Below are 25,297 nucleotides of genomic sequence, written 5' to 3'. Positions count from 1 at the left end.
TAGTTTTGAAAGAATGACGCGTCTGACGTTGGTTCAACGTTAATTCGATGAGCAAAACAATGTCAGATCAACGTTGTTTCGATGTCATATTTCCAAGTTGATTCAATGTCAGTTTGCTATCTGGGGTAGTACCCGCAGTACCCGTACTGGTCCCAATTTTAGTACATCTGGGCTTCCACAGCTTGCCCCAATGTGGATCCCGGGTGCAAGCCCATAATGGGGCCCACATTTGCCGCCCATCAAGCCCTCATATGGGCCCCACATGTCATTGCTGGCTGGGTTGTTTGGTCAATTTAATATTGTTTTCATTCAATTTTTGAATTGTATACAGTATGTGTATCTTTAGTCTCAGCCTCAGACGTCACGCCCACGGAACGTTGGCTAAACGTCTGATGCATATGGTACACTTAACTGAAAACACTTCAGGAATGTCGAAGTCGTCACCTGATTGGTTGAATTTTATCGGATTTCCGGGGGCACCAGTGTCGCGTTTATTTTCGGTCCGCCGGGAAACAAAGCGCAGATGTGTGATTGCGGAAGAAAAACTGTTGTGTTTATGAGTGACAATCATAGACAGTAAAAGGTGACAATGAGCATTTATCAAGATCAGCTAAACGTAGTTGTATGTCCCCTCCTATCTATTATGGAAGATCAAGTGAAGTACCTAACTGCGAAGGGGATATCAGCCGTGTTTGTGGGCAAACAGGTCTACGCTGACATCGCAACTGGCCGATTCAGTATTCATATGCAGAGTCAAACATTTGACTGGGTTTGTGTTATGCATCCACTAGATGTGCTAAAGGGAATAGCGAGTACGCGGCGCCGGAGGTAAGGCGTTTATTTAGTAGGCGTGAGCGCGCTGTGGCGGGGACGTAACTTACATTCGCAGCCTGACTCATGAGTATTCAATGTGCGGCGTTGACAAAGCGGGCATAAGATGGACATGAGCGCGAGTTCGTGGGCGAATTTAATAGCGCGGAGCGTTGTTAACGAATTAATCCATAAGGCACTCCAGTAACTACTGCTGACTGACTTGTTGCACGCCGATCTGTTGTTGTGGGGACATTTCCACGCCCTGAAACGTGACGCTGAACGAAACGAACTGTAATTGGTTGTTTGACATGTCAGTCAAACGGCCTTATGGGCGGGCCTTGGCCAAAGAAAGCTGCTATGAATTCCAGACCTTCAGCCGTCAGTCTGAAGGTCTGGCTACGCGAGACTAGTGTATCTTTAACCCTGGCATTTTTATTTATGTACTTTTTTTCTGTTTTTTTTTTTTTAATTTATCTTCTGTTCATGTTCTGTAATTGTGTTCATGCAATAAAAAAAATAAAAAAATAAAAAAATAATTGGTACTGGCTGGTTACTTCCGGTTTCTGGACTGGCTGCAGTAACACGTCTCTGTCCATGCGGGGGCGCTCGCGGTCGAGTGCAGAATGAATGGGAGCCAATTGGCTTTCACCCCCAGAAATCTACTTTTCTCAGGATGTAATTGTTCGTCAAGTATTTTGAAAGTTGCATTCAAAAGGGAGGGCTAAGATACACTCAGCTGAAAATTGCATTTTTAAGTTCACTTATCTGTTCTAAAAATCCGTTCAAAACTGTGATGACGTCAAACAATAGGAGAATGCAAGCGTGTTCCTGCCAACAATGGCCTAACCTGTAAGACATCGAAAGGACATAAGTACTCGTTCATTCGACTTTTGGCCTATAATCTATATTGAACTTGCGGAATCAACCATAAAATCTATGTTGATTTAACGACAAGCAGGTGAAAGAGACACATTTAGCCGTTTAGCCCCATTCATTCATTTAGACTCCCATTCATTCTGCGATCACCTCCAGTGGAATTCCAATGGAACTGCAACCAAGATGATACTCAATGGGGCTAATAGGAAGTGCCAAGGCTCTCCGTTAGACGGGCTCTGGTAGGAGTAGTGGGTGAGAGTAGACACCTCTTGCAGTTCAAATAAATAGGGCTGGCCAACAAACTCAAGCTCCTCCAACTTTTCTTTTTAAAAATTCAAAGTTTAGACTTCTAGTTCGTAACCAGTGTTTTGTTTTGCTCTTTCCTCTGCGCTTCCACATTCGTCATATGTTGGGTCAGAGTTCACTCTGAAAGTGCTGAGCTGAATTTTTGTGCCATCTAGTGGTTTAAAAGAGAATAAAATCTTATAAAGCCTTTTACCCCAGTGTGCCTTAGTGCCCTAATAATGAAAATTGAGTGCATGTTTCCAATTTATGTTGGTAAGGAATAAAAAAGCCCAAAATTGAGGTGGATAAATATGGTAGAAAGATAGAGGAGATAGAAAAAAATTACCCCTCAAAAAAGTCAATTGTCTAAATTTATCAGTCTTCATTTGATTTTTTTTTGCTAAAGTTAGCTTCACCAGAGCAGCGCTAGCAAGCAGTAATGTCATGCGCTTAGTAGTTTTTAGATGTAGGAGCGTTGCATTTACATTTTAAAGAGACAAGACAACTAGCCTAAAAACCCAACAGACTTCAATCACATGAATGATTGTAAATAATTAATTCATGGAATTTACATAATCCTAACTGCCTGAATGTAATCAAAACACTCCAAATGTAAACTGTCCTCTTTCTCTTCAATATAGCATTTGAAAGTTGGATTAATTCCAATTTTCCAAATCAAATTGTTTGTTTGTTTGTTTGTTTGTTTGTTTGTTTCATTCAAATAACATTGTTTATTTTCACATTTCATCAAACTTTGATTGATTAATTAATTCATTTTAATGATTAAAATTTAATCATTGCATGCATTAATTGCAAAAAAAGTGATATTTTCAGTTTTAAATTTAGCGTGTCCAAACATTTGTCAGTTTATACACATAACACACATTTCATGTTAATCTAAATATATAAACATATTCTTGACAATATACATGTAGATATTATGTAATGGTTGCTACTCCTTCACTTCACAAGTACTCCAGTCCTTCACAAATAATATTAATATTATAATATTGGCAAATATGTTCCATCACTTCAAGTTGATAATTTGTTGTACACCACTAGAGGGCAAGCTTGATCTCAATTCACATCATCACATCCGGTACCAGCTGATGGAGCTGGAAGTCGTCATATTGGCTGGTGAGCATGCCGATGTGAGCCTGTCGTGAGTCTGTTGTGTATATTTATTATGTGAAATTATTGATATGGCCTAAGTTTATTAAGGTCAAGTCATGTGTCTAAATACCTTTGTGATGAAATTACGATGTGTCGATTAAAATGTTGATGTTTTGTTGAGGGTTTTGAAGATCTTGTTTTATTGACAGCACATTGATAATCCTACAGTAAGTTAGACTTTTCTTTGATATGTTATCGGATGTATGTTGTACATGTCTTTATTATTGCAGAGATAAACACAGCTATGGCTCGGACTCTGTTTGGCGGTGCTTTATCAGCTGTTATTCCCCTAAATGCCAAGGATATTAGGTAATTATATAAAACAGCATTTTTTCAGGGACGTATAAATTTCTAAAGTCAACGTAACGTTACATTTGTCACAATTTTTCTCGATTGCTAACACACTGATTCAGTGGGCACTCATTAATTTCTCAAAACAAAGAACCGTTTCTCAAAATGTTTAACCAAGTGCACTTGTTTTCTCATAACGTACATTTTAATATTCTGATTTGTGAAAAGCTGTAACGTTACACAAAAATCTCCTCATTGTACACGGGTTTAACCATGTTCTCATTCATGAAACACATATTTATCTCAAGCATCACAATGTAAACTCACAAATAGCACACATTTATCCATGAGTAAACAATATTAATCACCTGTGCTCCTATTTACATGATCTTGAGATTCTGATTTGTGTTCCATCAGTTTTGCTACTTAATTTTTAATCATGTAATAAATATGTGCTTTTGCATCCTAACACTGGGGCAAGAGAGAGCTGAAAGAATCATCTGTTGGGTCTATATACTAACCCATACAGTAAAAGGACAGTGCACAGTAAGAGTACTTTAGATAAGGGAACTTTCACTATTCTTTGTTCAGTAAAATGTAGCACATGTACACCCTCAAACTCTTGATTGTCAAATTTATTTCTTGCCAATTTGATTGAAGAAGAGAAAGACAAAGAAACTGCTATAGTACTGTATTGAAATGTGACCGAATGTGCAGAGGATGCTGAATTTATTTATTTAATTATTTATTTACTGTACTGTAATTGACACTATACTGTATTGTTGAATACTGAGTATATATTGACTTCTTTGGTATCTTCTTCTTTGGTAACTTCTTCTTTCATCAACTGTAAGATAATTTTAAAGTAGTGTAATTAAAATTAACCTTTCTTAAAGCCCATTGTTTTATTTTACTGTATTTGCACTCTTTCATTTACATTGTATTCTGTATTAGGCATTGAGCTGTTAAATAATTCCAGTATTTAGTTGCAGTAATATGAATCAATCCCACTAGTGTTCACTGGGTAGGAAGATAGTCTGTGTATTTGTTAGGTTTTGTATTTCATCTGAGGCCAAATTTTGATTCTGTGAACGTTTTTGTGAACGATGTGACAGTTTGAGGTTTACACAAGTTGGTATGTAATTCTGAGATTGTGTTTATAGTTGTGAGAAAATGGTAAATTGTTTCATGAATGGGCTTTATGCACAGCTGCACTACTTCCTGAACTTAAGCCAGCTCCTTGTTTCCTGTCTGCGATTATTGGCCAAATTGATTATTTATTTATTTTTTTTAATTTTTTTTTTGGCCAAATTGATTAATCCAGGTGTGCCTGACCTCAGTAGTCACGGCAACAGTAATCAGACACACCTGAATTAATCAAGTTCGGCCAATAATGGCAGACAGGAAACAAGGAGCTGACTTAAGTTCAGGAAGTAGTGCAGCTGTGCATAAGGTCAAGTGTGTTTTAGCAATTGAGAAAAAACTGTAATACGTTAGTTGCTTTGCAACTTCAAACAGCCCACAGATGAGTGGTGTTAAATTAACTATATTACTTGGCGGAAAAAAAAAAATGGTTGTTTGTGATCATTCATACAGTATATATATAAAAAAGTCTGATTATTATCACATCATTATTATTGCAGTTGCCACCATCTTTTTACAACCACTCGTGGGTTTGCTTTTTGTGACTTTAATTAAGCTTGATTTTACCTAATTTGTAATGTAAACGCCCATCATTTTCTCTCCTACTGTCTGCAGTGAACTGAGGCAGATCCCTGATAATCAAGAAGTGTTCGCTCACTCTCAGACAGATCAGAGTATCATCATTGAACTGCTGGAGTACCAAAGCCAAGTGCAGGATGCTGAAGCAGCCAGGTAACATTTACAGGCTTGGATATAAAACACATAGGACCCTGGTGTTATAGCATGCCCAATGGCCTTTCTTAGTAGACTGTCTTGGTGCCGCAATGGTTTCCACTACATGCATCCTTTTTTTCCTTTTCTTTTTTTTAAATCAAATCAAAATGGCTGCAACACTGTCTATACAAGCTGGCATCCTTGAACACATTAAAGTAAACGTTCCAAGTTAATTTGATGTCTATTGTCAGTAGCTCAAGTGCGTAGATCAAGTAGGTCAGAAACAGAACATAGTATCCATACTAACTGACGGTGACTTGGTGGGTTTAATGTGCTTTTGATGTGCCGTCGCGTCCATTGTGGACGGAGTGTGACCTGTCAGTTTACACCAATGCTACTTGAGTACGGTGTATCATTTCCATAGCAACGACTATTTACTTTAGCGTTTCAGTAAACTTTCTGTAGCACTGCTTGTTGTTGTGCGTGTGCTTGGTTTCATTGTATTTATATGATATTTGTTTTTTGTACTTGAATTTTTGCCATGAAAACAGCCTTAGATGCTGACATGACATTAAATAAAACAATCAACTGTATCTATCCAGGGAAAGCAACTAGCATTGAGCATCTAGCATTCAGCCTCAATGGCCTGGTTTCACAGGCAGGGTTTAGATGCCAGGATCTGGCTTTAGTTATTGAATAAGGACATTTAAATATTTTTTTTAATGTGCCTTAGGAAAAAAAAAAACATAAAAACATTTCTGGTGTCCATTTTGAGAAAACAACAATAGCCATGACATATTTTAAGTTGATTTCAGTTAATACAGTTCAAATGTGCATTTTTGTCTGGGACTTGGCTTGACTTGTCTGTGAAACCTAGGTTAAATATCACAATGTGTTTTTTTCTTCTTGTTTTGTTGGAAAAAAAACAATGCTTTTGTTTAATGATTGGCTGCCATTGTGATAATCTACCTAATTAAAGTTTCAATATCAAATTTCTAAAGTGTTTTTTTAACACTCATTAAAATAATTTATATTCTTTTCTTTATTCTTTATACTTTTCTCCTCCTTGGGAAAACTAATGATATTTCATTATTTCATTCTTATGCTCACCAAGATTGCATTTATTTAATAAAAAAAATACAGTAAAACAGGAATATTCAGCGCTTTCTATTTTAATATAGGCTATTTTAAAATGTTTGTTTTTTTCTTGTGAAGATAAAGCTCCATTACTCTAGTCTTCAGTGTCACAAGATCTTTCAGATCTCATTCTAATATGATTTTGTGCTCAAGAAACATTTCTTCTTATTTTTAACAGCTAAAATGGTTGATTTTTTTAACAGTATTTTTTGATGAACAGAGAGATTCAAATAGAATATCTGAAATGATAAATAGAAATGTGAATTTATTAAAGATATTTAAAATGGAAGTGTTTATACATTTAAAAAAAAAAAGTTTTTACTGCACATTTACAATCCAAGACAGGCAGCATTACTGTCTATATCATAAGGCCCCACTTCCAAAAAAGCAAGATTTGAAATGAAATGGACTCATGAATTAAAGATCGGGACAACTTAATACTTTGTTTATTGAATTATTCTAACAAAGGTGGTTTTACATTTCTTCCATTTACATGTGTGAGTGTGATATTTTCCCCACCAACATTAGTCAAGTTTAGTCACCTTCATTTATATAGTGCGTTTTACAATACAGATTGTTTCAACGCAGCTTTACAATGATAACAGGAAAATAAATGCATTGATAATTGTGTGGATTATTTCGTATTTTTACACACAGGAGAACTTCTTCCGAAAAATCTCCCAACTAATGCATTATTGATTTTTTTTTTCATAATGGAAATAAATATAGATGAAAAGGATTTCTCTGCTCTGCATTGTGACAGATATCACTTTGAGGACGTGGCTGCCAGTAATAAGGCAGTAGAGAACGGCTCCTGGGAGGTCAGAGGGCTAGAGCAGCTCTCCCAATCAGAGCTGTCAATGCAGGAATGCAGCTCTGCCTGGCTGCTGTCTGGAGCTCAGCTGGTCTCTAAATTCAATGAGGAGGTACATCTGTGATCCTTTTTACAATTCCCATTACTGACTCGTATTTCTAGTGGGAATGTTGTTGTGTTCCAGATGACACTACATTGCCATAATTATCTCGCCAAAATCAAGTGATGCATCCCGATTTGCCTACTTATACTATGCACTAAAAGTTTTTGTGAAGAAAAAGTATATACTTTTGAGTGTAGCAGAAGAGCGTTGGTACATACTACTTCCAGTACTTGAGGAAGTAGGGGTGCTGAGTGTGACGCGGCATCCCTTGGTGTGGAGCCCCTGAAAAAGTGTGGGGGTGGGATGTTTAAAAATAAATAAATACAAAATTTTTTAACAAAAAAATAAATAAAACAAAAGTTATTAATTTATCTATTCAGTAAAATTCATTTGAAACATGAAAGTAGCCTAAGATACAATGAAAACAAGCGACAATTGTCTCATGACGTCACAGCGCGCACTCGTGAGTGAAGGTCGAACGTTTTACTCAACAAGTCCAAATGGCGCAAAAAAAAACCCCCAAAAACATATCTGACTTTTTTGGGAAGCCCAAACAAAATAAAAAAAAGTTCAAGCCTCGAGCTGGCGGATCAATTATCAGAGGATGAAGCAGACTTGCCGAGCAGGCGGCCTACCAGCAGCAGTCAGGCTGCTGAATAATTAGGCCTATATATATATTTTTGACGGAAGATATATTTCTTGTGGCTGATAGGTCTAGGAGTTGATTTTTATGTGCTGTCGCCATGCAGCCTGCAGTTGTGTTTGGAGATTGTGCTTATAGTGGTTCATTATTATAAATGAAAACACATCAATAATAAAATGGTACAATGGAAAATTTAAACACACCATACTTTTATTAACATAATGACGGATGATACTCATGTTGTAACAAATAATTATACCATGGTCTGGGTGAATACTCGATTCTGATTGGCTGCAGGGTGTCCGTTAAAAAGTGATAGAGGACACCTAGTAAAGTAGTTCTGGTGAAACTGCCCGTTTACCATTCGAAATTAATAAATAAATGCGCTGCCTACAACGGCTGTGAGTAACCATAGCAACAGGCAGTCACATGCTCTATCATCTAACGTTAGATATTATAGCCTAATACAATGAGCGACTTCGTGCTATTTCTTTTAACATTTATGGAGAATATGGCAACTTTGACGACTGGTATGCTGCTGAAGAAAGAAAAAATGTAAATAAAACGGAGAAAATTACACCGCTGCTGCTCTGCTCCATTGAACTCTATTGGTAACGACGTAACTTGCGACCATAGTTGGATAACGATGCTTTCGGGAAATGCACCCCTGAATGAGACCCTGCGGGAGTTTTACGCAGCTGTCCAGACAACCAAGGCAGGAGAAGGCTGAACGTTACAGCGTTTCAAGCCTAAGGAGCCTGAGGCAAATGACCCTCTCTTTGATCTGATTAATTTATTGCCCTCTATAACGTTAAGCGCGAATAGCTGGAGATCAGAGCTAATTGTTTTTTTTATTGTTGTTTGATTAATTGTTTTATGAGTAATAAAAAAAAACTATGCCTACCTTTGTGTTTCATGAAAAAAAAATGCATTTGTGAACCTGAAGGGATACGAACTAAGCGGACTATCTCCGGTTGCTAAATAAACAGTCAGGCAGGCAAGGCAAGTTATTATTTGTAAAAACTAGATTTAGCCTAATTAAAATATAAACTAATGTTTTATTTGGCAAGTGACCATGGTATAAGCGGGTTAATGCCCTCCGAGGTGTCCATTGTCAGGTTTTAATGGACTTCGGCGGAGGCAACCGTCCTCCGCTGCGCGTCGGCCGGTTTACGCCTCGCCGTCGTCCATTAAAACCTGACAATGGACACCTCGTCGGGCATTAACCCTTACATAAAAGCTCTTTGGATTGTCCCCTTACTTTAAAACGAATCCTTTCACTTTTATTAAAGGGGTCCTATTATCCTCATTTGGACTACAACACGTTTTTACGGGGCTTTGTGAAAGTCATAATGTAACTCATTTAAAATAATATACACCAAACATCGTATCTAAAATGTATAAGAAAATTAGCTAAAAAAAACATACCACTCTGAAACGTCTTGTGAAATCTGTGCTTGCAAAGTCTGTGCATAAAATCCGTTCTGTACGATCCTCTTGTTTAACATTCTTAAGCTTTGAATTGGTTTGGAATTAACACCATCCTTAATACTTACATCTGAGCGTGACATTTCTGGAACATGCGGTGCCAATCACAACACACTGGACCAGCTAACTAATCAGGGCCTTCATCGAAACCACAAATAACGATGCATTCAGGACAGATAGGGGAAGAGAGGTGCTGTAATGATGTAAAATATGTGAAAAATAATGTTTTTGAACAATCAATCATGAAAACATAGTCTAGTACACCCCAACAAAACAAAAGAAAGACTTTGTGAAAGGGCAAACCCCTTTAAACGAAGAAATGCAACTTATATTAACAAAAGTTCTCTTGAAATCTCTTGAAATCCTCCACAATCAATTTCATTTCATTTCCAACCATATCGGAGAGAATTGTAGTAGCACATTGATCTGCTAGTGGTGGTTTTTATGTGGAGAACTCTCCTCGTGTGTTTACAAAATTATGCTTTTAAAAGGTAATTACAAAAGTTTATAAAACTGTTGCAGATTAAATATAATATGGATACTGTTATCTTTTCATTACATAATTTAAGTGCGAATTAAATCGGAATTATCAGAAGTGTATTTCGTACATGTTGCAGTGTTATTGTCATGTGTATATATGAAATAGAATAGTCATTCTTTTAAAAAAATATTTATTTTCAAATTATATACTGTCATATGTTACAGATATGTACCTATATATTTAAAGTATCTTAAGTAATTTAATACAGATAATTAGTTACATAAATTTCTTTAAATCATCATACACTAGTTCATACAATTTCAGTAGAGCACAATTAAGGCAAATGGTGACCATTATTCTGTGTCCCATTGAATAGTGTCTTATTTTTTCTTATGAGACAAAAAGACTGTTTCTGATGTTGTCTTAAGTCTTTGTCCTTCAAGTCATGATTAATGATTAGCAGCAAGATTATTACATCTGTCAAGTCAGTCACAAAATGAAAAGACTATTTGTGTTCCAGTCATTCTACCACAAATTCTGTGTGAAAACTAAACATTTACAGTACTTTGTTTGATTTATACTACGATAAAACAAAACAGTTCAACTGATTCTGATCCAGTGGATTACATTTAATAATCTTTAGGAAAGTGTTTTATTTTTTAAAAGAACTAATCATTTAGTCCAAACCATACAGTATGTCTTTAACGGACCGCTCTGTTGCTTAGTCACGTGCATCCTGTGCCCTGTAAATCATCTTTTTTGATGATTTACAGGGCACCATCAAAATTATCACCATCAAAATTATGGTGGTATCAAATTAATCACCATCAAAATTATGCTTTTAAAAGTTTATAATACTGTTGCAGATTAAATATAATACTATATATAAAATATATAGTATTTTTTATAGCAGATTAAATACAATAATATAATACTGTTATCTTTTCATCACATTAGATAATGATTATTAATCACTCAAACCCCTTTATCTAAACCTCTCTACCTTTAGCTGTTCGAGTGCATGGATCTGCACTTTGGATTCTAACTGGAAAAAGTAGACCAGATCTACTATAGAAACTGGTATCTTTGGAATGCTCATTTCAAAATACTATGATTTGGGACACACTAATTGTAATTTTGAATACTAATTGGATGGATCATTGTGTGCGAATTGGAACACAGCTTAGGGTTCTGAGAAACCTCAGTTAGATTTTGACATGACTTAGAATTGCAAAACTTTAGTTAAGCAACTGTATGACTGCCAACACTATACTGAATGTAATTTATTTTTATGTTAAGATTTGTGCCTTTCATCAGCTTGAATTACATTTTTTCACAGGCCAAGAACACTGTGAACATTCACCTGTGCTTGTTCCGCTTGCCACAGTACACTACTGACATCTTAGTGACATTCAACGATCCTGTTTGCATCAAGTGAGTTAGTTAAATGCATACAGGTTAAAGTCACTCCACTCATTTTCCTCATACACTGGAGGATTACCTACATGTCTTAAATTAAAATTGATTATTAATCATTTATTTACAATGTGTTCATTGATGAAATATAGTCAGGATCTTAATACGAATATTGTGAGGTTTGATTTAAAATCTTCTGTCTCAGTCCCCTCAGCAGCAGTGCCGTTGGAAATGTGGCAGCTACACCATGGACACTACAGGACTTCCAGGGTGTTCTGCAGTCCTTCTGTCTACTTGACCCTGGAGTGTTCGGGTAGATTCTTCATGCATTTAATCACAAGTCTAAAAAATTAAAATTATGACTGAAAGAGAAAAAAAATGTAATTTTTTTAAATGGAAATATTTCCCTTGTAGTGCAAGGTTTAACATTTGTCTATTTTATAGATGAGGCTGTGCAAATAAGTTGAGAATCTTGAATTATTAAAAAGTAAAAATAAATGCAATTCTTGGTAAGAAATACAGCATGTTGAATCCTTGACAGTTGAGAACCAGCATTTATTACTCAATACAAATTTATGCTGATTCATTCAGCACCATTTCTTTGGAGTTTTCTTAATATTATCAAAGGTTTGCAGGCATCAATGTCTTTTGTTTGCTAATTCAAACATCTCTATTACTTGACCCCAACACTAATGTTTAACAATTTTACTGGAAATGTGTTGAAACTCAAGGTTTTTCCTTAACTCTGAAATGTAAGACACTTCCACACATTCATCAACTTAACTCGGGTTTTTCCTTAACTTTGAAATGTTAGACATTTCCATCAACTTCCCTATCATTCTGAAAGTGAAAACACTCATGAGACAATTATCTTTTTTTGACCAAAAGTGTCACAGACCATGTGACATTTATTTTAAAGATAAATAGCACAATCAAAACCTTTCACAAAAAAATTTAGGTTTTAAATTATAAACCAAAATGTATAGTGATCAAAATTAACCATTAAATAAAAAAGAGATTTAGCATTATTTCCATGCTGATATCACTTCATGGTTTGATTAATACAATGACATTCAGAATTTTTTAAAGTGTGAATTAAATCGGAATTATCAGAACTTGTATTTCGTACATGTTGCAGTGTTATTGTCATGTGTATATATAAAATAAAATAGTCATTCTTTTAAAAAAATATTTATTTTCAAATTATATACTGTCATATGTTACAGATATGTACCTATATATTTAAAGTCTCTTAAGTAATTTAATACAGACAATTAGTTACATAAATTTCTTTAAATCGTCATACACTAGTTCATACAATTTCAGTAGAGCACAATTAAGGCAAATGATGACAATTATTCTGTGTCCCATCGAATAGTGTCTTATTTTCCTAATATGCTAGGACATTTAAAGGCATCAGCAAACAAGACTGTTTCTGATGTTGTTTTAACCATTCAGCTTGAGTCCTACCTCATCCTAACTAAGTAAGTCTTTGTCCTTCAAGTCATGATTAATGATTAGCAGCAAGATTATTACAGCTGTCAAGTCAGTCACAAAATGAAAAGACTATTTGTGTTCCAGTCATTCTACCACAAATTCTGTGTGAGAACTAAACATTTACAGTACTTCGTTTGATTTATACTACGATAAAACAAAACAGTTCAACTGATTCTGATCCAGTGGATTACATTTAATAATCTTTAGGAAAGTGTTTTATTTTTAAAAAGAACTAATCATTTAGTCCAAACCCTTGGAACATGTCACCCAATCAGGATTCAGGAAATGAATGGGCATAATCAAAATGCACAAAACTTTGCTGGAGTGTGATTATATAAAATGATAAAATAAAAAGTTGCTGCCTTAAATTAAGTCAATTTAACTTAAATAACATTAAACTGACTTAAAAAAAATGCTGAATCTTGTATAACTCATAAAAACAAAAGTTGAAATTTGCTTAACTTATTTTGACAAGTTAAAGCAATCTAAAAACATGTCATAACTTATTCATCATATAGACCATTTCACAAGATGTAAACAACACTGGTCCAGAAGCACTTCCTGTTTCAGTTTGTAACTGTTTTCTTTATTTCACATGTAAAGAAAACATCTTAAAGATGTTTGTTTAACTTTTTGATTCAGTTTTAAATGTTCTGTTGGTTGTATTTTATCCCAGCTTTTATGTAGTGTTAAAAAACTGAAACAGGAAGTGCTTCTGGACCAGTGTTGTTTACATCTTTTGAAATGGTCTATAATATTTTATATGATACACCATGTACATACAGTACACCCTAAAGGAGTTTTACTGTAAATTCCAGTCCTGGCTTCTTGGTCAATGCAGCCTTCAGTTGTGCTATTCCACCATAAAGTAATGGCTCAAGTTTAGCACATTACTGTGCAGCTCCCATGGTGCATCATTTTTGTATTGCAACATTCTGTTATATCAGAAAGTACTTCTAGTTGAAGGTTGCCAGTTGCAGATTAATGATCATTAAAATATTAAGCATATTAATGTAAATATTAATGCTTTTTAAAAAAAATTAAAACATTATTTTATTTTGTGTAGTAACTGCTTTATAAAAGCAATGAGGCACTTGAGGCCAAGCTGCATTGTGAGTATATCGGTAGTCACTCTGCTGTGCGTTGTGTGACAATATTCAAAATATAACAAGGACCTTTCATACCTTAGTGCTTGATTGCTTCTTTAATCAGAGAAACATCAGTTGATATTTTGCTGATGCGAGCAATAGCAAAATGCTAGCTGTAGCTATAATACAAAGTGCGCAGCTCATTCCAGAAAAGCAGAGAAATGATGGTATGAGGTCCGAGGCGGAAATAGGAGGCTCCTAAACCTTTATACAAACCAGTCATTCCTTCCTTCTTCAATGTCTTAGAGAAACAGTCCATGAAACCTCTGTACAATACACCCTGCATGAGAAAAGTACAGAGAGTGAGATAAAGGCCTTTTTTTTACCAGTCTTAGCACTTTGTAGGTGAAAATGGATATATGCAAGTGTGTAAATGAAACCAAGGACACAATTTGATTATAATTACAGTAAAAGTTTGTGAACAAATTTCTGTATGTTCTTGACAGTTGGCAAGAGATCACCTTGCCAAGATGATCCACAGGCTGGTTGTAGAGTCGAGTGCTGACTACATCAAAAGGAGTCATAGCTAATACAACTACTACACTGCTGATCATACCAGCACTCAGAGCTATTAACCAGCTGCCCTCAGTGAAGACCTACAAATACAAAAAGAAAAAGAAACTGATTATTAACAAAACAGAGTGCTTTTGCATTTCAGCTGTATTAGTAGTGTTTCTTCAACAGTTAATAGTTTTAATAGGAATAGTTTACTCAAAAATGACAGTTATCATCAAGTACGGATATCGCTTGCCCCCCACACTTGCCTTTCCGTGTAATTAAACATCACAAACTCTTCTAAGTGGTGATGTGTTAACAGAACTTAACTTGTAGCGTCATTTCATATATCTTGGGAAGTTTGTAGATTTGTAACACCATTGGAATTGTTTTGCCCATTCTGAGGTCACCCTTAGAAACATGTATGTATCTATGTATGTATACCTATTATAGCGAAATATATCAGCTATTTCAGCTACATTAACACTTAATCATTTGTTGGTCTTTAGCACAAAAATTACTTCTTTTTTTTATGTATTTAGATTGTTACTGTGCTGCATGAACCAATATATTTTGCCATTTCCTAGTTGTTAAATCATAGGCTGGAATTGTCAGTTTAATATTTTATTTCCTATGCTTTATAAATAACTCAACTGAAACACAAAACACCCTTTTGTTCACCAATCTGGACAATATGACTAGTAGTAACATTAAGTAATTGTCATATAACTTCCACAACAGGCTTAATATATCCATCGCAAAGCCCTAAATACAAGGTGTTTGCTTTAAATACGTCTTTCAGGAGACAACTCTCTTTCCTTTGTTGACATATTTCCTTTTGAAACAAGAAGGTATGCCAGGACAAGTTAGTCATCAAATTTTGGCTGTTTATGCCAAGGGTGGCATAAACATACAATGTTGATGTAAACTAAGAGAATATGCCAACGGTTTTGCTAGTAGTTTCTGTGTAACACCATTGTTTCCTACAATATTTCTATAATATAGAAATATAAATATGTATTTCTAAGAGTTTTTTTGTCAACATTTTTTAAGGGCACTAGCATATTGATGACATCAAAGCTAACACGCATTAAATGACTGCAAACATTTTTTTTTTATTTAATGGGGTCCTTAAAGGCTAAATGGAAATATCTAATAAGAGAATATTGAGAAATGTTGCAAATTAATTTAATTAAGAGTTGACTGCCCAGGAAAAAAAGGCAGATTTACTAAAACATTGTCCCCTGTCCTGCTCTACAAAGAAACATTATGATTAAGTTGGACCGCTAAGGCTACTTTATACAGTCAGTGTTTGGGGAACTGACAACCATAATTATTAAAAGGAGCCAGTTGCATAAACAGCCACTATGTCAAGACTGTGTCTTAAGAACTAGTATGACCAACAAGCAGTTAGTTAGGGGAAATCAGTCTTACGGTATCAAATCAGACCAATCTATGTTTTTATGTAACTGACTTTTGATGACTAAATTGTAAGATTAGCCTTGGCAGTTTATGCGACTGGATCCTGGTGTTACTCTTTACAGTTTAAAAGAGCCACTTCAATACTGTTTGTAAAAACAGAGGTCAAGCCCATCTTCTATTCTCACTGTGAATAACTCCCAGTTGAAGTGAAATATGCTTACCTGTAGGTCAATGATAAGCTCTTTAGAGGCAGAGAAAGTAGAGAGCTGAGCAGCTGACCCCACACTGACCCTTGGGACTGCTGCGCTTGCTCCCCTCCACAAACCCAGAATTCCGTACTGTTTGTGGATGGCCAATAATGCATGCATCATTCCCTGACAATAAATAAATAAATAAAATAAATATATATATATAATAAACAGGAAATGGTTGTGGTTTTAGATTCAAGCTGGAAACAAAACTGCCTTAGTACATATTAGTGAGCATTAGTGCTTAGTGAGCATTAGTACATTACCACAAATGCAATGGGATTTAACATTACAAAAAATCTCTACAATCCTAGGATAGGTCGACTTAAAGATCAAAGTTCTTACGTGACATTAAAGGGATAGTTCACTTAGAAATTCATTTTTGGTATGTTTTAGCTTACCTCAAGTGCATCCAAGATGAAGGTGTCTTTGTTTCCACAGTAGTTTCAATTTTGATATTTTTAGGTCAAACTGTTCGTGTCTGTCAGTCATATAATGGAGGTCTATGGTCACCACCTCAAAGAGCATGCACAGAGATGTAAGTACACATTGATGGCCTGTGTTTCCCAACCCTGTTCCTGGCGGCACACCAACACTGCGTGTATTCTTTGTCTCCCTTATCAAACACACCTGATTCAACCCATCAGCTCATAATCAGGTGGGTTAATGGGCTGATGGGTTGAATCGGGTGTGTTTGATTAGGGAGACAAAGAAAACACGCAGTGTTGGTGTGCCGCCAGGAACAGGGTTGGGAAACACTGGCCTAAGAGACGAAACGAGTAGGTTTGTGTGAGAAGAAAATGAACATTTGAAGAGTTCAGATGCAAAAGCCTCTAAGTGCCATTTGAAATTTTCTTCTAAAATGACCATTTTTGTCAAGCTTGTATATTTAAGTTCAGTAATTTCACTTAAATGACAATTAATAGGTAATCTTCATTGCCATTTAAGTGAAATTACTGAACTTAAATATACAAGCTTGATAAAAATGATCATTTTAGAAGAAAATTTCATATGGCACTTAGAGGCTTTTGCATCTGAACTCTTCATTTATATTGTTTTTACCTCTTGTAACCACAGCCACGTCCAAGTGATCTGAGGGCGCGTGCACTTCGGTCTACAAGCGCCGGATCTTCACAGTGAAAGGTAACTCTTCCGAAATGTGCCCTCAGATCACGACGTGGCTGTGGTTACAAGAGGTAAAAACTATAAATACTCTTTGTTTTCTCACACAAACCGCTTGTTTCGTGTCTTAGGCCATCAATGTGGATATACATTTACGAGTCATTAAATCATGTTTAATTTGGACTTCTCTGTGCATGCTCTTTGAGATGGTGACCATAGGCCTGCATTATATGGCTGATAGACACGAACGGTTTGACCTAAAAATATCAAAATTGAAGCTACTGCGGAAACAAAGACACCTACATCTGAACTATTGCTTTAAAAGAGGGGGAAAAAATAAGTTATTATCATAGATGTTTCTGTGAGGTCACCATTAACTTACCCTGTGCTTATACTGGTGTCCAACTGCAATAGAAGAAGTGGACTGACTTTGCAGATGTGTCTTTACCTGAAAGAAATACAAATAGAGAGTAGGTAATCTGCTGGTAAACTAAAGACACTTGGTGCTTTTTGTCCATTTGGAGCACCATCTACGTGTTCGGCTGTTATAGACGCTAGTCCGAGGTAAATGGCGTTCGTCAGCTCCAGTCGAAAACACACACACACACACGCACGTTTGCTCGAGCTGTTCATAACCAAAGGAGCATCAGCCGCACATTGTGCGGCTCACATCTTTTGTTACAGTCATAATGAGGTAATAAAGTTATAAATCAAGTCATTTCAAATATATGAAAGGAAAGGCATTTGAGTAAATTACACACTTGTGTGAGGGGAAACGGGGATGGTAGAAATCTTTGGTTTTATGTGCTTACTGTATCCACTTATGATTGTATTATTATGGAAACACGTTCATGAACAAAATAACTTATTACTTTGTATAGGACCCGTTTGAGAGCCGACCGAAGATCTCTCCATTTGGTTCCTGATGTTGACTCTCGTCTTATTCCGACGCCTGGCACTGGACAGACAGAAGTTGTATTTTCTTTGTCTCACGTCACGTGAGTAGTATGAAGCTGCAGACTCGGAGACCTGCATCTACAGTCCCCCTGCACCCAGAGTCCCACATTCTCAGACCCCTCGTTTTTCGAGACAGCGCCTCCTATCAAATTGTATCGGATAAACATGTGAAGAACTTAAGCCAAAACGTGAGTAGGCTATCTTCAATTTTATTTAGAGAATCGTAGTAGCCTAGGCTACTCGTTTGATTAATAAAACTAATTTAGCTCATCGATACAACATATGAAAAGTCCATTTAATATTTGTAAAGATGGTTTGTAACAAGATTTGAGCCGTTAATGTATGTTTTTTCGCCCTCTTCACCCCGAAAATATTTAGATAGCTTACGTTTACGTTAGCCTTTAACCTTGAACTTTTTGTAGAAATGTCATAAATGCTGCAGTTATTTTCACTGCCCATTTTGTGCCCCCATATATTTCAAACCCACAAAGCTGTCCAAAGTTCAAAAACATCTCAAGGGACACTTTAACAGAGCAGTGCAATATAACTACCATTTACAAACATCTTTTTCTTTCTTTTTTAAACATCATGAGACATGTGCTATCGGTCCTATGTTGTAGGCTATTCCACACCATACATCGATGGAGCTGCCCCTGCCGAATCCATCAACATATCATTTTATGATTATGCAAAGCGACTTATAATTATAAATGAGTTTTTTTTAATGCAATTGAAGACGAAAAGTAAAGTCAAGAACACAGTTTTTCTTCCTTTTTTTCTTTACAGCAAGATGATGTTTAGGTGATCATTAAATAAAGTAGCCAACTACAGAATTGTTTATTATTGGTGTTTTGTCTATTCTGATTTGTTTTGCTTCGCATTCAAAACATCAAAAACATATATTGTAATGTTAGCATGGTAATGTTAATTAGACTAAGGTTGAACTGAAAGAAAAATTGGAATTTTAATTAAAAAAAAATATATATATATAAAAAACATTGTAGCAATATAATATAGCCTACTATTTTTCTGAAGAAAGTTCAATCTGTAATTGTATCCCTTCCATCAGTAACAATTGGTTTGTTTGTTTTTTTTTTGGCACATGTATTAAGCAGGGAACGCAAATATATATTGGATAATTTATTTGTAGACCATAATATTGCATCCTATTGTTTTTAATTGCATTTGGATAATCGTGTACTCTGTGTGCGGGTGTCATTCGATCTTTTGAACAGCAGGAGGCGCTGTGTTCGAAAAACGAGGGGTCTGAGAATGCGGGACTCTCGGTGGGGGACTGTAGATGCAGGCTCCGAGTCTGCAGCTTCATAATATTGCATCAAAGTACAAACGTGGGGAGGCGTGTCGGACAAGTGGATCTCTACCGTCAGATTGGAGCCCAAATCCCTCTCATTTATTTCACTGTACAGGATTATAGTATAGAGGCGATCGCAATGATCAGAGAAGGGCTAATTCAGCCCATCAGGCGATTGTTTAAGCATGTATGGGTTAGAAAACGGCTATTTTTAACATGAAATGTTGCGCAATGCACCTTTGAAGTGAATTGTTTGGAAACCAAAAGCATGGAAAACATTAATTCCTCATTGCATTTAAAAAATATTTAACATGATAACATAAATATTATCATTGTTGCGTGTTATCATATTTTAATACTTGACTTTATTTATGTAATAATATATAGCAAATATTTAGTTCATTGTCCTAATAGGCTGTGTTTGTATCCGTTTAGTCGCGACACTGCAGTCTGTCTCTGCGCTAAATTGTCAAGTTTAACTCTTTCAGTAGGCAAATGCTGCGCGCGTGCATCACAGACATTTACTCACCAGGTAAATAGGGCTGGCCATTACGGCGCCCAGCACACCGGCGATAGCCCCGGACACTGTGCTCTTTGCAGCGCTGACCCTTCCGTCCGTGTGAATGTAGCCCAAGGACTCAATGATGGCGAATGACCCCAGCCGGAACCCATTCATACAAAACTGATAAACCAACCCGGGGACCAAACCTTTCTGAAGACCAGCCAGTCCGTCTATTTTGCCTATCGTGTAAAAGGCGTGAAATACGTTCCTATAATACACCTGGTAGGTTCCTCGGGTTTTTAGCTCTCCTTGCAATTGCATTCGAGTTTTGACAACCTCCAGCGGGTTTGTAAAAAAACAAGCGCCACACGCAGCGACGCCGCCGAGAACGAAATCCATGTTTCAATCGCGTAATGCCCGGAAACCAGTGATGGACAGGCTGTTTAGTTTGACTTTCAACAATAAACAGGCCTACTTTTTTAGCAGCCCTCTAAATAAAAGAACATGAATAATAAAGTAGCCTACTTGTTAAGTTAACAAATAATTTTACAGTGCCATTAAGAAGCAGAAACTAACTATCTTCTACCCTCCTCCAGTCATGCGATGCGCGCAGACATTTTGCTGAATAGTAAGAGTGTCAGATTGCATTCGTCAGCGTGCGTCTATCATCCACGCTATCATCCCAACCATCTTTTTAACCAATCAAAACAAAGACATTGGCCCCATCGTTTGTTACATGTCCCGTGATTGGACTGTTGTAAATTACATCAAGTGACACTTTCAGGCGGTTGATGCGCACCATTGATGTGCTTGTTTCACTACACAAAGCACCCCTCTTTAAATAATATTCCGCGGTAACATTTTATTTAATGTTCTTGCTACTTAGCAAAGTAATAACAGCAAATAATGCATAATTACAAGCAACTAACCCTAAACCCAAATCTAACCCTTTAGTAGACTAAGTACGTGTTAATTAATATTACTATTAATTAAACATAGTACTTATTTGTACGTACTCTAACGGGGAAACATTAATAACGAACATTTGTATATATAATATTTTAATGTTTAATACGAAATAGAAGATTAATGTTGATGTAAAGAAAATAAATTATAGTTAAAACTACTAAAAAAGTATTTTCTATAAAAAGTACAGTGCATAACTAACAGTAACATTTACTAATGTTACCAACTTATAAATAAAAAGGATTACAAAATAACTGGTAAAGTAGGACAACGCCGCAATAATGATCCGTATTACTTAAATTTTAGTTGAAACCCTTTCAATCTCTCTGCCCTTTGTTCCTCTGCCCTTCTCGTTTTTCTAAGTCTTTTGCAACATTTTTGCCAGTTTACTCTCAGAATAAAAGCTCCTCTGTGTACTTAAAATGGCACAAACCCACCATGATGCTGCCAATTTGAGATACAGAATTGTTTCTTTATATAAAAAGTTAGCCAGCAGCCATATCACCCTGTAGCCCAAGACTGGTTGCCCACTGAAGCTAAGCAGGGCTGAGCCTGGTTAGTACCTGGATGGGAGACCTTCTGAGAAAGCCAGGTTGCTGCTGGAAGAGGTGTTAGTGAGGCCAGCAGGGGGTGCTCACCCTGTGGTCTGTGTGGGTCCTAATGCCCCAGTATAGTAATGGGGATACTATACTGTCAAAGAGCACCGTCCTTCGGAGGAGACGTTAAACCAAGGTCCTGACTCTCTGTGGTCATTAAAAATCCCAGGATGTCTTTCGAAAGAGTAGGGGTGTGTTAAGGCAAAAATTCAATAAAACAGACATCACTTCGTAAGAGACACTCTGAGTCAAATTAATAAAGGAAAAGGTTTATTATTCTTGCAAGAACAATAAGGCTCAGTCACCAACACAGATTACTGCGAAGTGGAGTGACGCCCAGAACACAGGCCGGGGTGAAGACTAAATAGCCCTCCCCAAGGTTATTTACTGCAAGCCGAGCCTTCTCTGTAAATTTCCACAAAGTTATAGGATTCATGATGCCAGGTTAGATTTACTAACCCCCTCAACCCCTCCCAGTCTAAGATGACCCCTGACCCGGCCGGTCCTCTGGTGCCTAGCTCCACTCTTGATAAGGGAGAACAATTAATACATGTGAGATTAAAATTCCCCACAACAGGTGTAACCCCGGCATCCTGGCCAAATTTGCCCAGTGGCCTCTGTCCATCATGGCCTCCTAATCATCCCCATATATACCAATTGGCTTCATCACTGTCTCCTCTCCACCAGTAAGCTGGTGTGTGGTGAGCGTTCTGGCGCACTATGGCAGCCGTCGCATCATCCAGGTGGATGCTGCACACTGGTGGTGGTTGAGGAGATTCCCCCCTCTATGTAAAGCGCTTTGAGTGCCGAGAAAAGCGCTATATAAATGTAATGAATTATTTTTATTATTATTATTATAAAGGAACAAAAATGTGCCTCTGTCTTATGTATCTCAAAGGACAGCTGCTGTGTAATGTAGTTGCAGGATGACAGATCCTTCCCTAATGGACTGATTAAGATCTTCTAAATGAAAACTGGCTAACTGAAACAAAAATGTTTTATTTCAGCTTCATCATATACACTCCTTTCATAGAACAATTGATTGTGTTAAACAGAAGGTAAGCAAAACAATAAATATCATTTATTTCTTGACACACACAGAGAGAGAGAGAGAGAGAGAGAGTCAGAGAGAGAATATTTTATTCTCTATACAATATTAGTCTACTATATATATTAAACATTAGTAATGAACTTTTGTATTTTTTAGATTGTACATTTTTATTATGCAAACAAAGTAATTATTTTAGCTTATTCCAGCACATCCCCATATCTTGTGACTTTAGGATCTTCTACAGGTGTTGCAGGCGTTTGTGGTTCTTCCTCTAAGTGAATAATAAAGAATCAATGGTCAGATTCCTCCATCATGAAGTCCAAAAGGCACACAATTTACATTACAATGTACAGTCAGCCAGTCATTATCATAAAATGATAAGAAGCAGAAGGATTGTGGGATTGTTTGAAAAGTTTATTTTGTGATGACAGGCTGACTTATCTTACATGGGTGGTCTTAAATAAAAAGGTTCTGCAAAGGAATGGAGGGAGGGATGAAACTTTTGGGGCTCCCAAAAGAACTTAGTTTTTAAAAGAACCATTCTTTTCTTATTGTTAGGAACATTTTAATCTAAAGAACCTTTTTCCACTATGTCTGATATTTTTGCGCAGTGGAAAAGTTCTTCATGAAACCTTTTATGCCAGTAAGGAACTTTTTTTAAGATTGTACTAAATTAAATAGACATGAAATACTGTTTTGACAAAAAAAATCTACAAATTCTATTAAATTGATAAATAGAAATGGATCATCATAAAATAATAAAAACATTATCCAGAACCATTAAAAAAAACGACCAAGCAAAAATAATTTATTTACAACTATTTGTCTGCAATTTAATGTTCAACTTTTTAATTAGCTTGCATAGCCAGCCACAACAATATAATCTGACTTCTTTTGTCTCTAGATGGCGCTAAATAGTTATTGTAACATGCGTTGGTATAAAAAGAGAGAGATGGCAGATAAACTAAATGCTTACTAGAAGAGTTTCTGTCAGGAACGCTTCCTGTCTCAAGATATAACCACAAGTCTGAGCACTTCATGGTTTCCCAGCGAGTCACTGTATAGCTGAATACTGAGGAGGAAACTGTAAAGACAAAAGGAAAAAATAGCTACATCACACAAATTATTTTCTTTATAACATTTTGAATTAAACATCCTGTTTATGAAAACAAAAAGAGAAAAATCTTGCATGATCCTCAAAAAAATAAAAAATGCATCAGACTTACCAATAGATACTAGAAGGTTCCACTGAAAGGGATATGGGATTCTTGTCTGAAGTACTCGCTGTGCAAAAAATAAACCCGCTGTGCCTGGTTGAGGATAGTTACATTTTCACCCAAAGCCAAAAAACAAACAAACACCGTTTGTAAATAAAATAAAATCCAGGACATAGCCTAATGGGGTTGTCACAGCAGGTAGACTATGTTTTATAAAACTAACTTTTTTTTCCTGAAAGTCCTAATGAAAAATAAAAACAGGATAGTATGATACACTGATGTAAAGAAAGAGTCTCACTGCTGTGTAAACAAAAGTGTCATTTGTCATTTACTTTCACAAACACTACATTGTTGAGACATAACCACTTCTTAATGTGAATATGACACTAACCCAGTATGAAGCCTGCTGTGCCTTTCATAAAGGCGTAAGACTGACAGGCGGCGTACTGCTGCAAACCCTGAGGACAGTGAAATATAATCACAATGGAATTGTTAATATTTAAGATATGTGGAATTATTAAAATTATTAGGAATTACTCTCAAATTGCTAATTTGTCAAACGGCTGGTTACCATTTTGTTAAATGAACTAAAATCTTTCCTGATAAATAATTTCGTCAAAGTAATGGATGAGAGATATTTACGTGAGTAAAAAGTGTGTCAGCTAACGTTAGCCCCGCACTACTCTATGAATAGTGAAAATAGGCAGGCTGCAGACTAGTTATTCCATTAACCTCAAATACATTTTACAATATAAAACACACGCACCGGGTGCTTTGCAGCAACCGCATCATCAACTTTAGTGAGACCAAGGTTGACCATCCTGCAACAATTATAGACTGTAACCTCCAAATTGGTGTGACCATGGAGGGTTTATTCAACCTCACTTTGTTGTTGTTGTGTAATTTCCGTATGCCCAGCGAAGAAAATGTAGAAGGAGTAACAGATACAGGTTCTCTCACAGTGACCTCTTATGGACTGGAGACGTTAATGCATTTGACTTATCTGATAATGGGTCCAATAGAATAATCACAAATTTGTTTAATTTATTACTTAGAAGGAAACATGAACTGTCAGAGGTAATCCATTTGTTTATGTGAGTTTGGTGATGGTACTTATATCGTCTTCCTCTTTGCTGACTTTCGACCTTCAAAACAGTTTTAATCCTGAAAAATAAACAAATAAATAAACAATTAATAATAATAAACTAATCAATGTATTTCATTTATTTAGTTTTATTCAACAAAATATTCAAAAACACATGAATCTGTAAGAATATTAAGCTGAACAATTGGTGAGCAAACAAAACACTAGTGTTTTGTTTGCTCACCAATATTGTTCTGCTGAATATTCTTACTGTATTAATAATTCAGATCTAACTAGAGCTCA

The 25,297-nt window shown here is 36.1% G+C and overlaps 3 protein-coding genes and 1 long non-coding RNA gene across 7 annotated transcripts; 2 read left to right on the top strand and 2 right to left on the bottom strand.

Annotated features, from left to right (window-relative positions):
* The first annotated feature begins 3,043 nt into the window (after positions 1–3,043).
* rangrf (RAN guanine nucleotide release factor) lies at positions 3,044–11,896 on the top strand. Of its 4 annotated transcripts, none has more exons than XM_039662089.2 (6): positions 3,044–3,136; positions 3,378–3,456; positions 5,197–5,313; positions 7,196–7,358; positions 11,301–11,395; positions 11,583–11,896. In XM_039662089.2, the coding sequence occupies exons 2-6, from the start codon at positions 3,392–3,394 to the stop codon at positions 11,692–11,694; spliced, it is 552 nt and encodes a 183-aa protein (XP_039518023.2). In that variant the 5' UTR covers positions 3,044–3,136; positions 3,378–3,391; the 3' UTR covers positions 11,695–11,896. The 4 variants fall into 4 exon arrangements, with proteins under 4 accessions (XP_039518023.2, XP_039518022.2, XP_039518024.2 ...); XM_039662088.2 differs by having other exon boundaries at positions 3,053–3,111; XM_039662090.2 differs by having other exon boundaries at positions 3,104–3,125.
* A 659-nt stretch (positions 11,897–12,555) lies between these two features.
* On the bottom strand, positions 12,556–20,692 carry slc25a35 (solute carrier family 25 member 35). The gene is made up of 5 exons (XM_039662087.2): positions 20,108–20,692; positions 17,692–17,757; positions 16,161–16,313; positions 14,484–14,618; positions 12,556–14,302 (listed from the first exon to the last, which is right to left on the bottom strand). Exons 1-5 carry the CDS (start codon positions 20,477–20,479, stop codon positions 14,132–14,134), a joined length of 897 nt encoding a protein of 298 aa, XP_039518021.2. The 5' UTR covers positions 20,480–20,692; the 3' UTR covers positions 12,556–14,131.
* An 87-nt stretch (positions 20,693–20,779) lies between these two features.
* LOC148981639 (uncharacterized) lies at positions 20,780–22,313 on the top strand. Its single transcript, XR_016168241.1, has 2 exons — positions 20,780–21,833; positions 22,220–22,313. It is a non-coding gene; the product is annotated as an uncharacterized LOC148981639 (long non-coding RNA).
* A 452-nt stretch (positions 22,314–22,765) lies between these two features.
* Positions 22,766–24,816, bottom strand: tmem141 (transmembrane protein 141). Its single transcript, XM_039661711.2, has 5 exons — positions 24,677–24,816; positions 24,302–24,368; positions 23,920–24,003; positions 23,670–23,777; positions 22,766–22,964 (listed from the first exon to the last, which is right to left on the bottom strand). The coding sequence occupies exons 1-5, from the start codon at positions 24,728–24,730 to the stop codon at positions 22,891–22,893; spliced, it is 387 nt and encodes a 128-aa protein (XP_039517645.1). The 5' UTR covers positions 24,731–24,816; the 3' UTR covers positions 22,766–22,890.
* Positions 24,817–25,297: the final 481 nt, after the last annotated feature.

The sequence above is a fragment of the Pimephales promelas genome, chromosome 4, assembly GCF_988280905.1.
Source record: "Pimephales promelas chromosome 4, fPimPro1.hap1.1, whole genome shotgun sequence".
NCBI classification, from domain to species: domain Eukaryota; kingdom Metazoa; phylum Chordata; class Actinopteri; order Cypriniformes; family Leuciscidae; genus Pimephales; species Pimephales promelas.
Note: the sequence above shows the minus strand (reverse complement) of the source record. Positions and strands in the feature narration are given on the sequence as shown.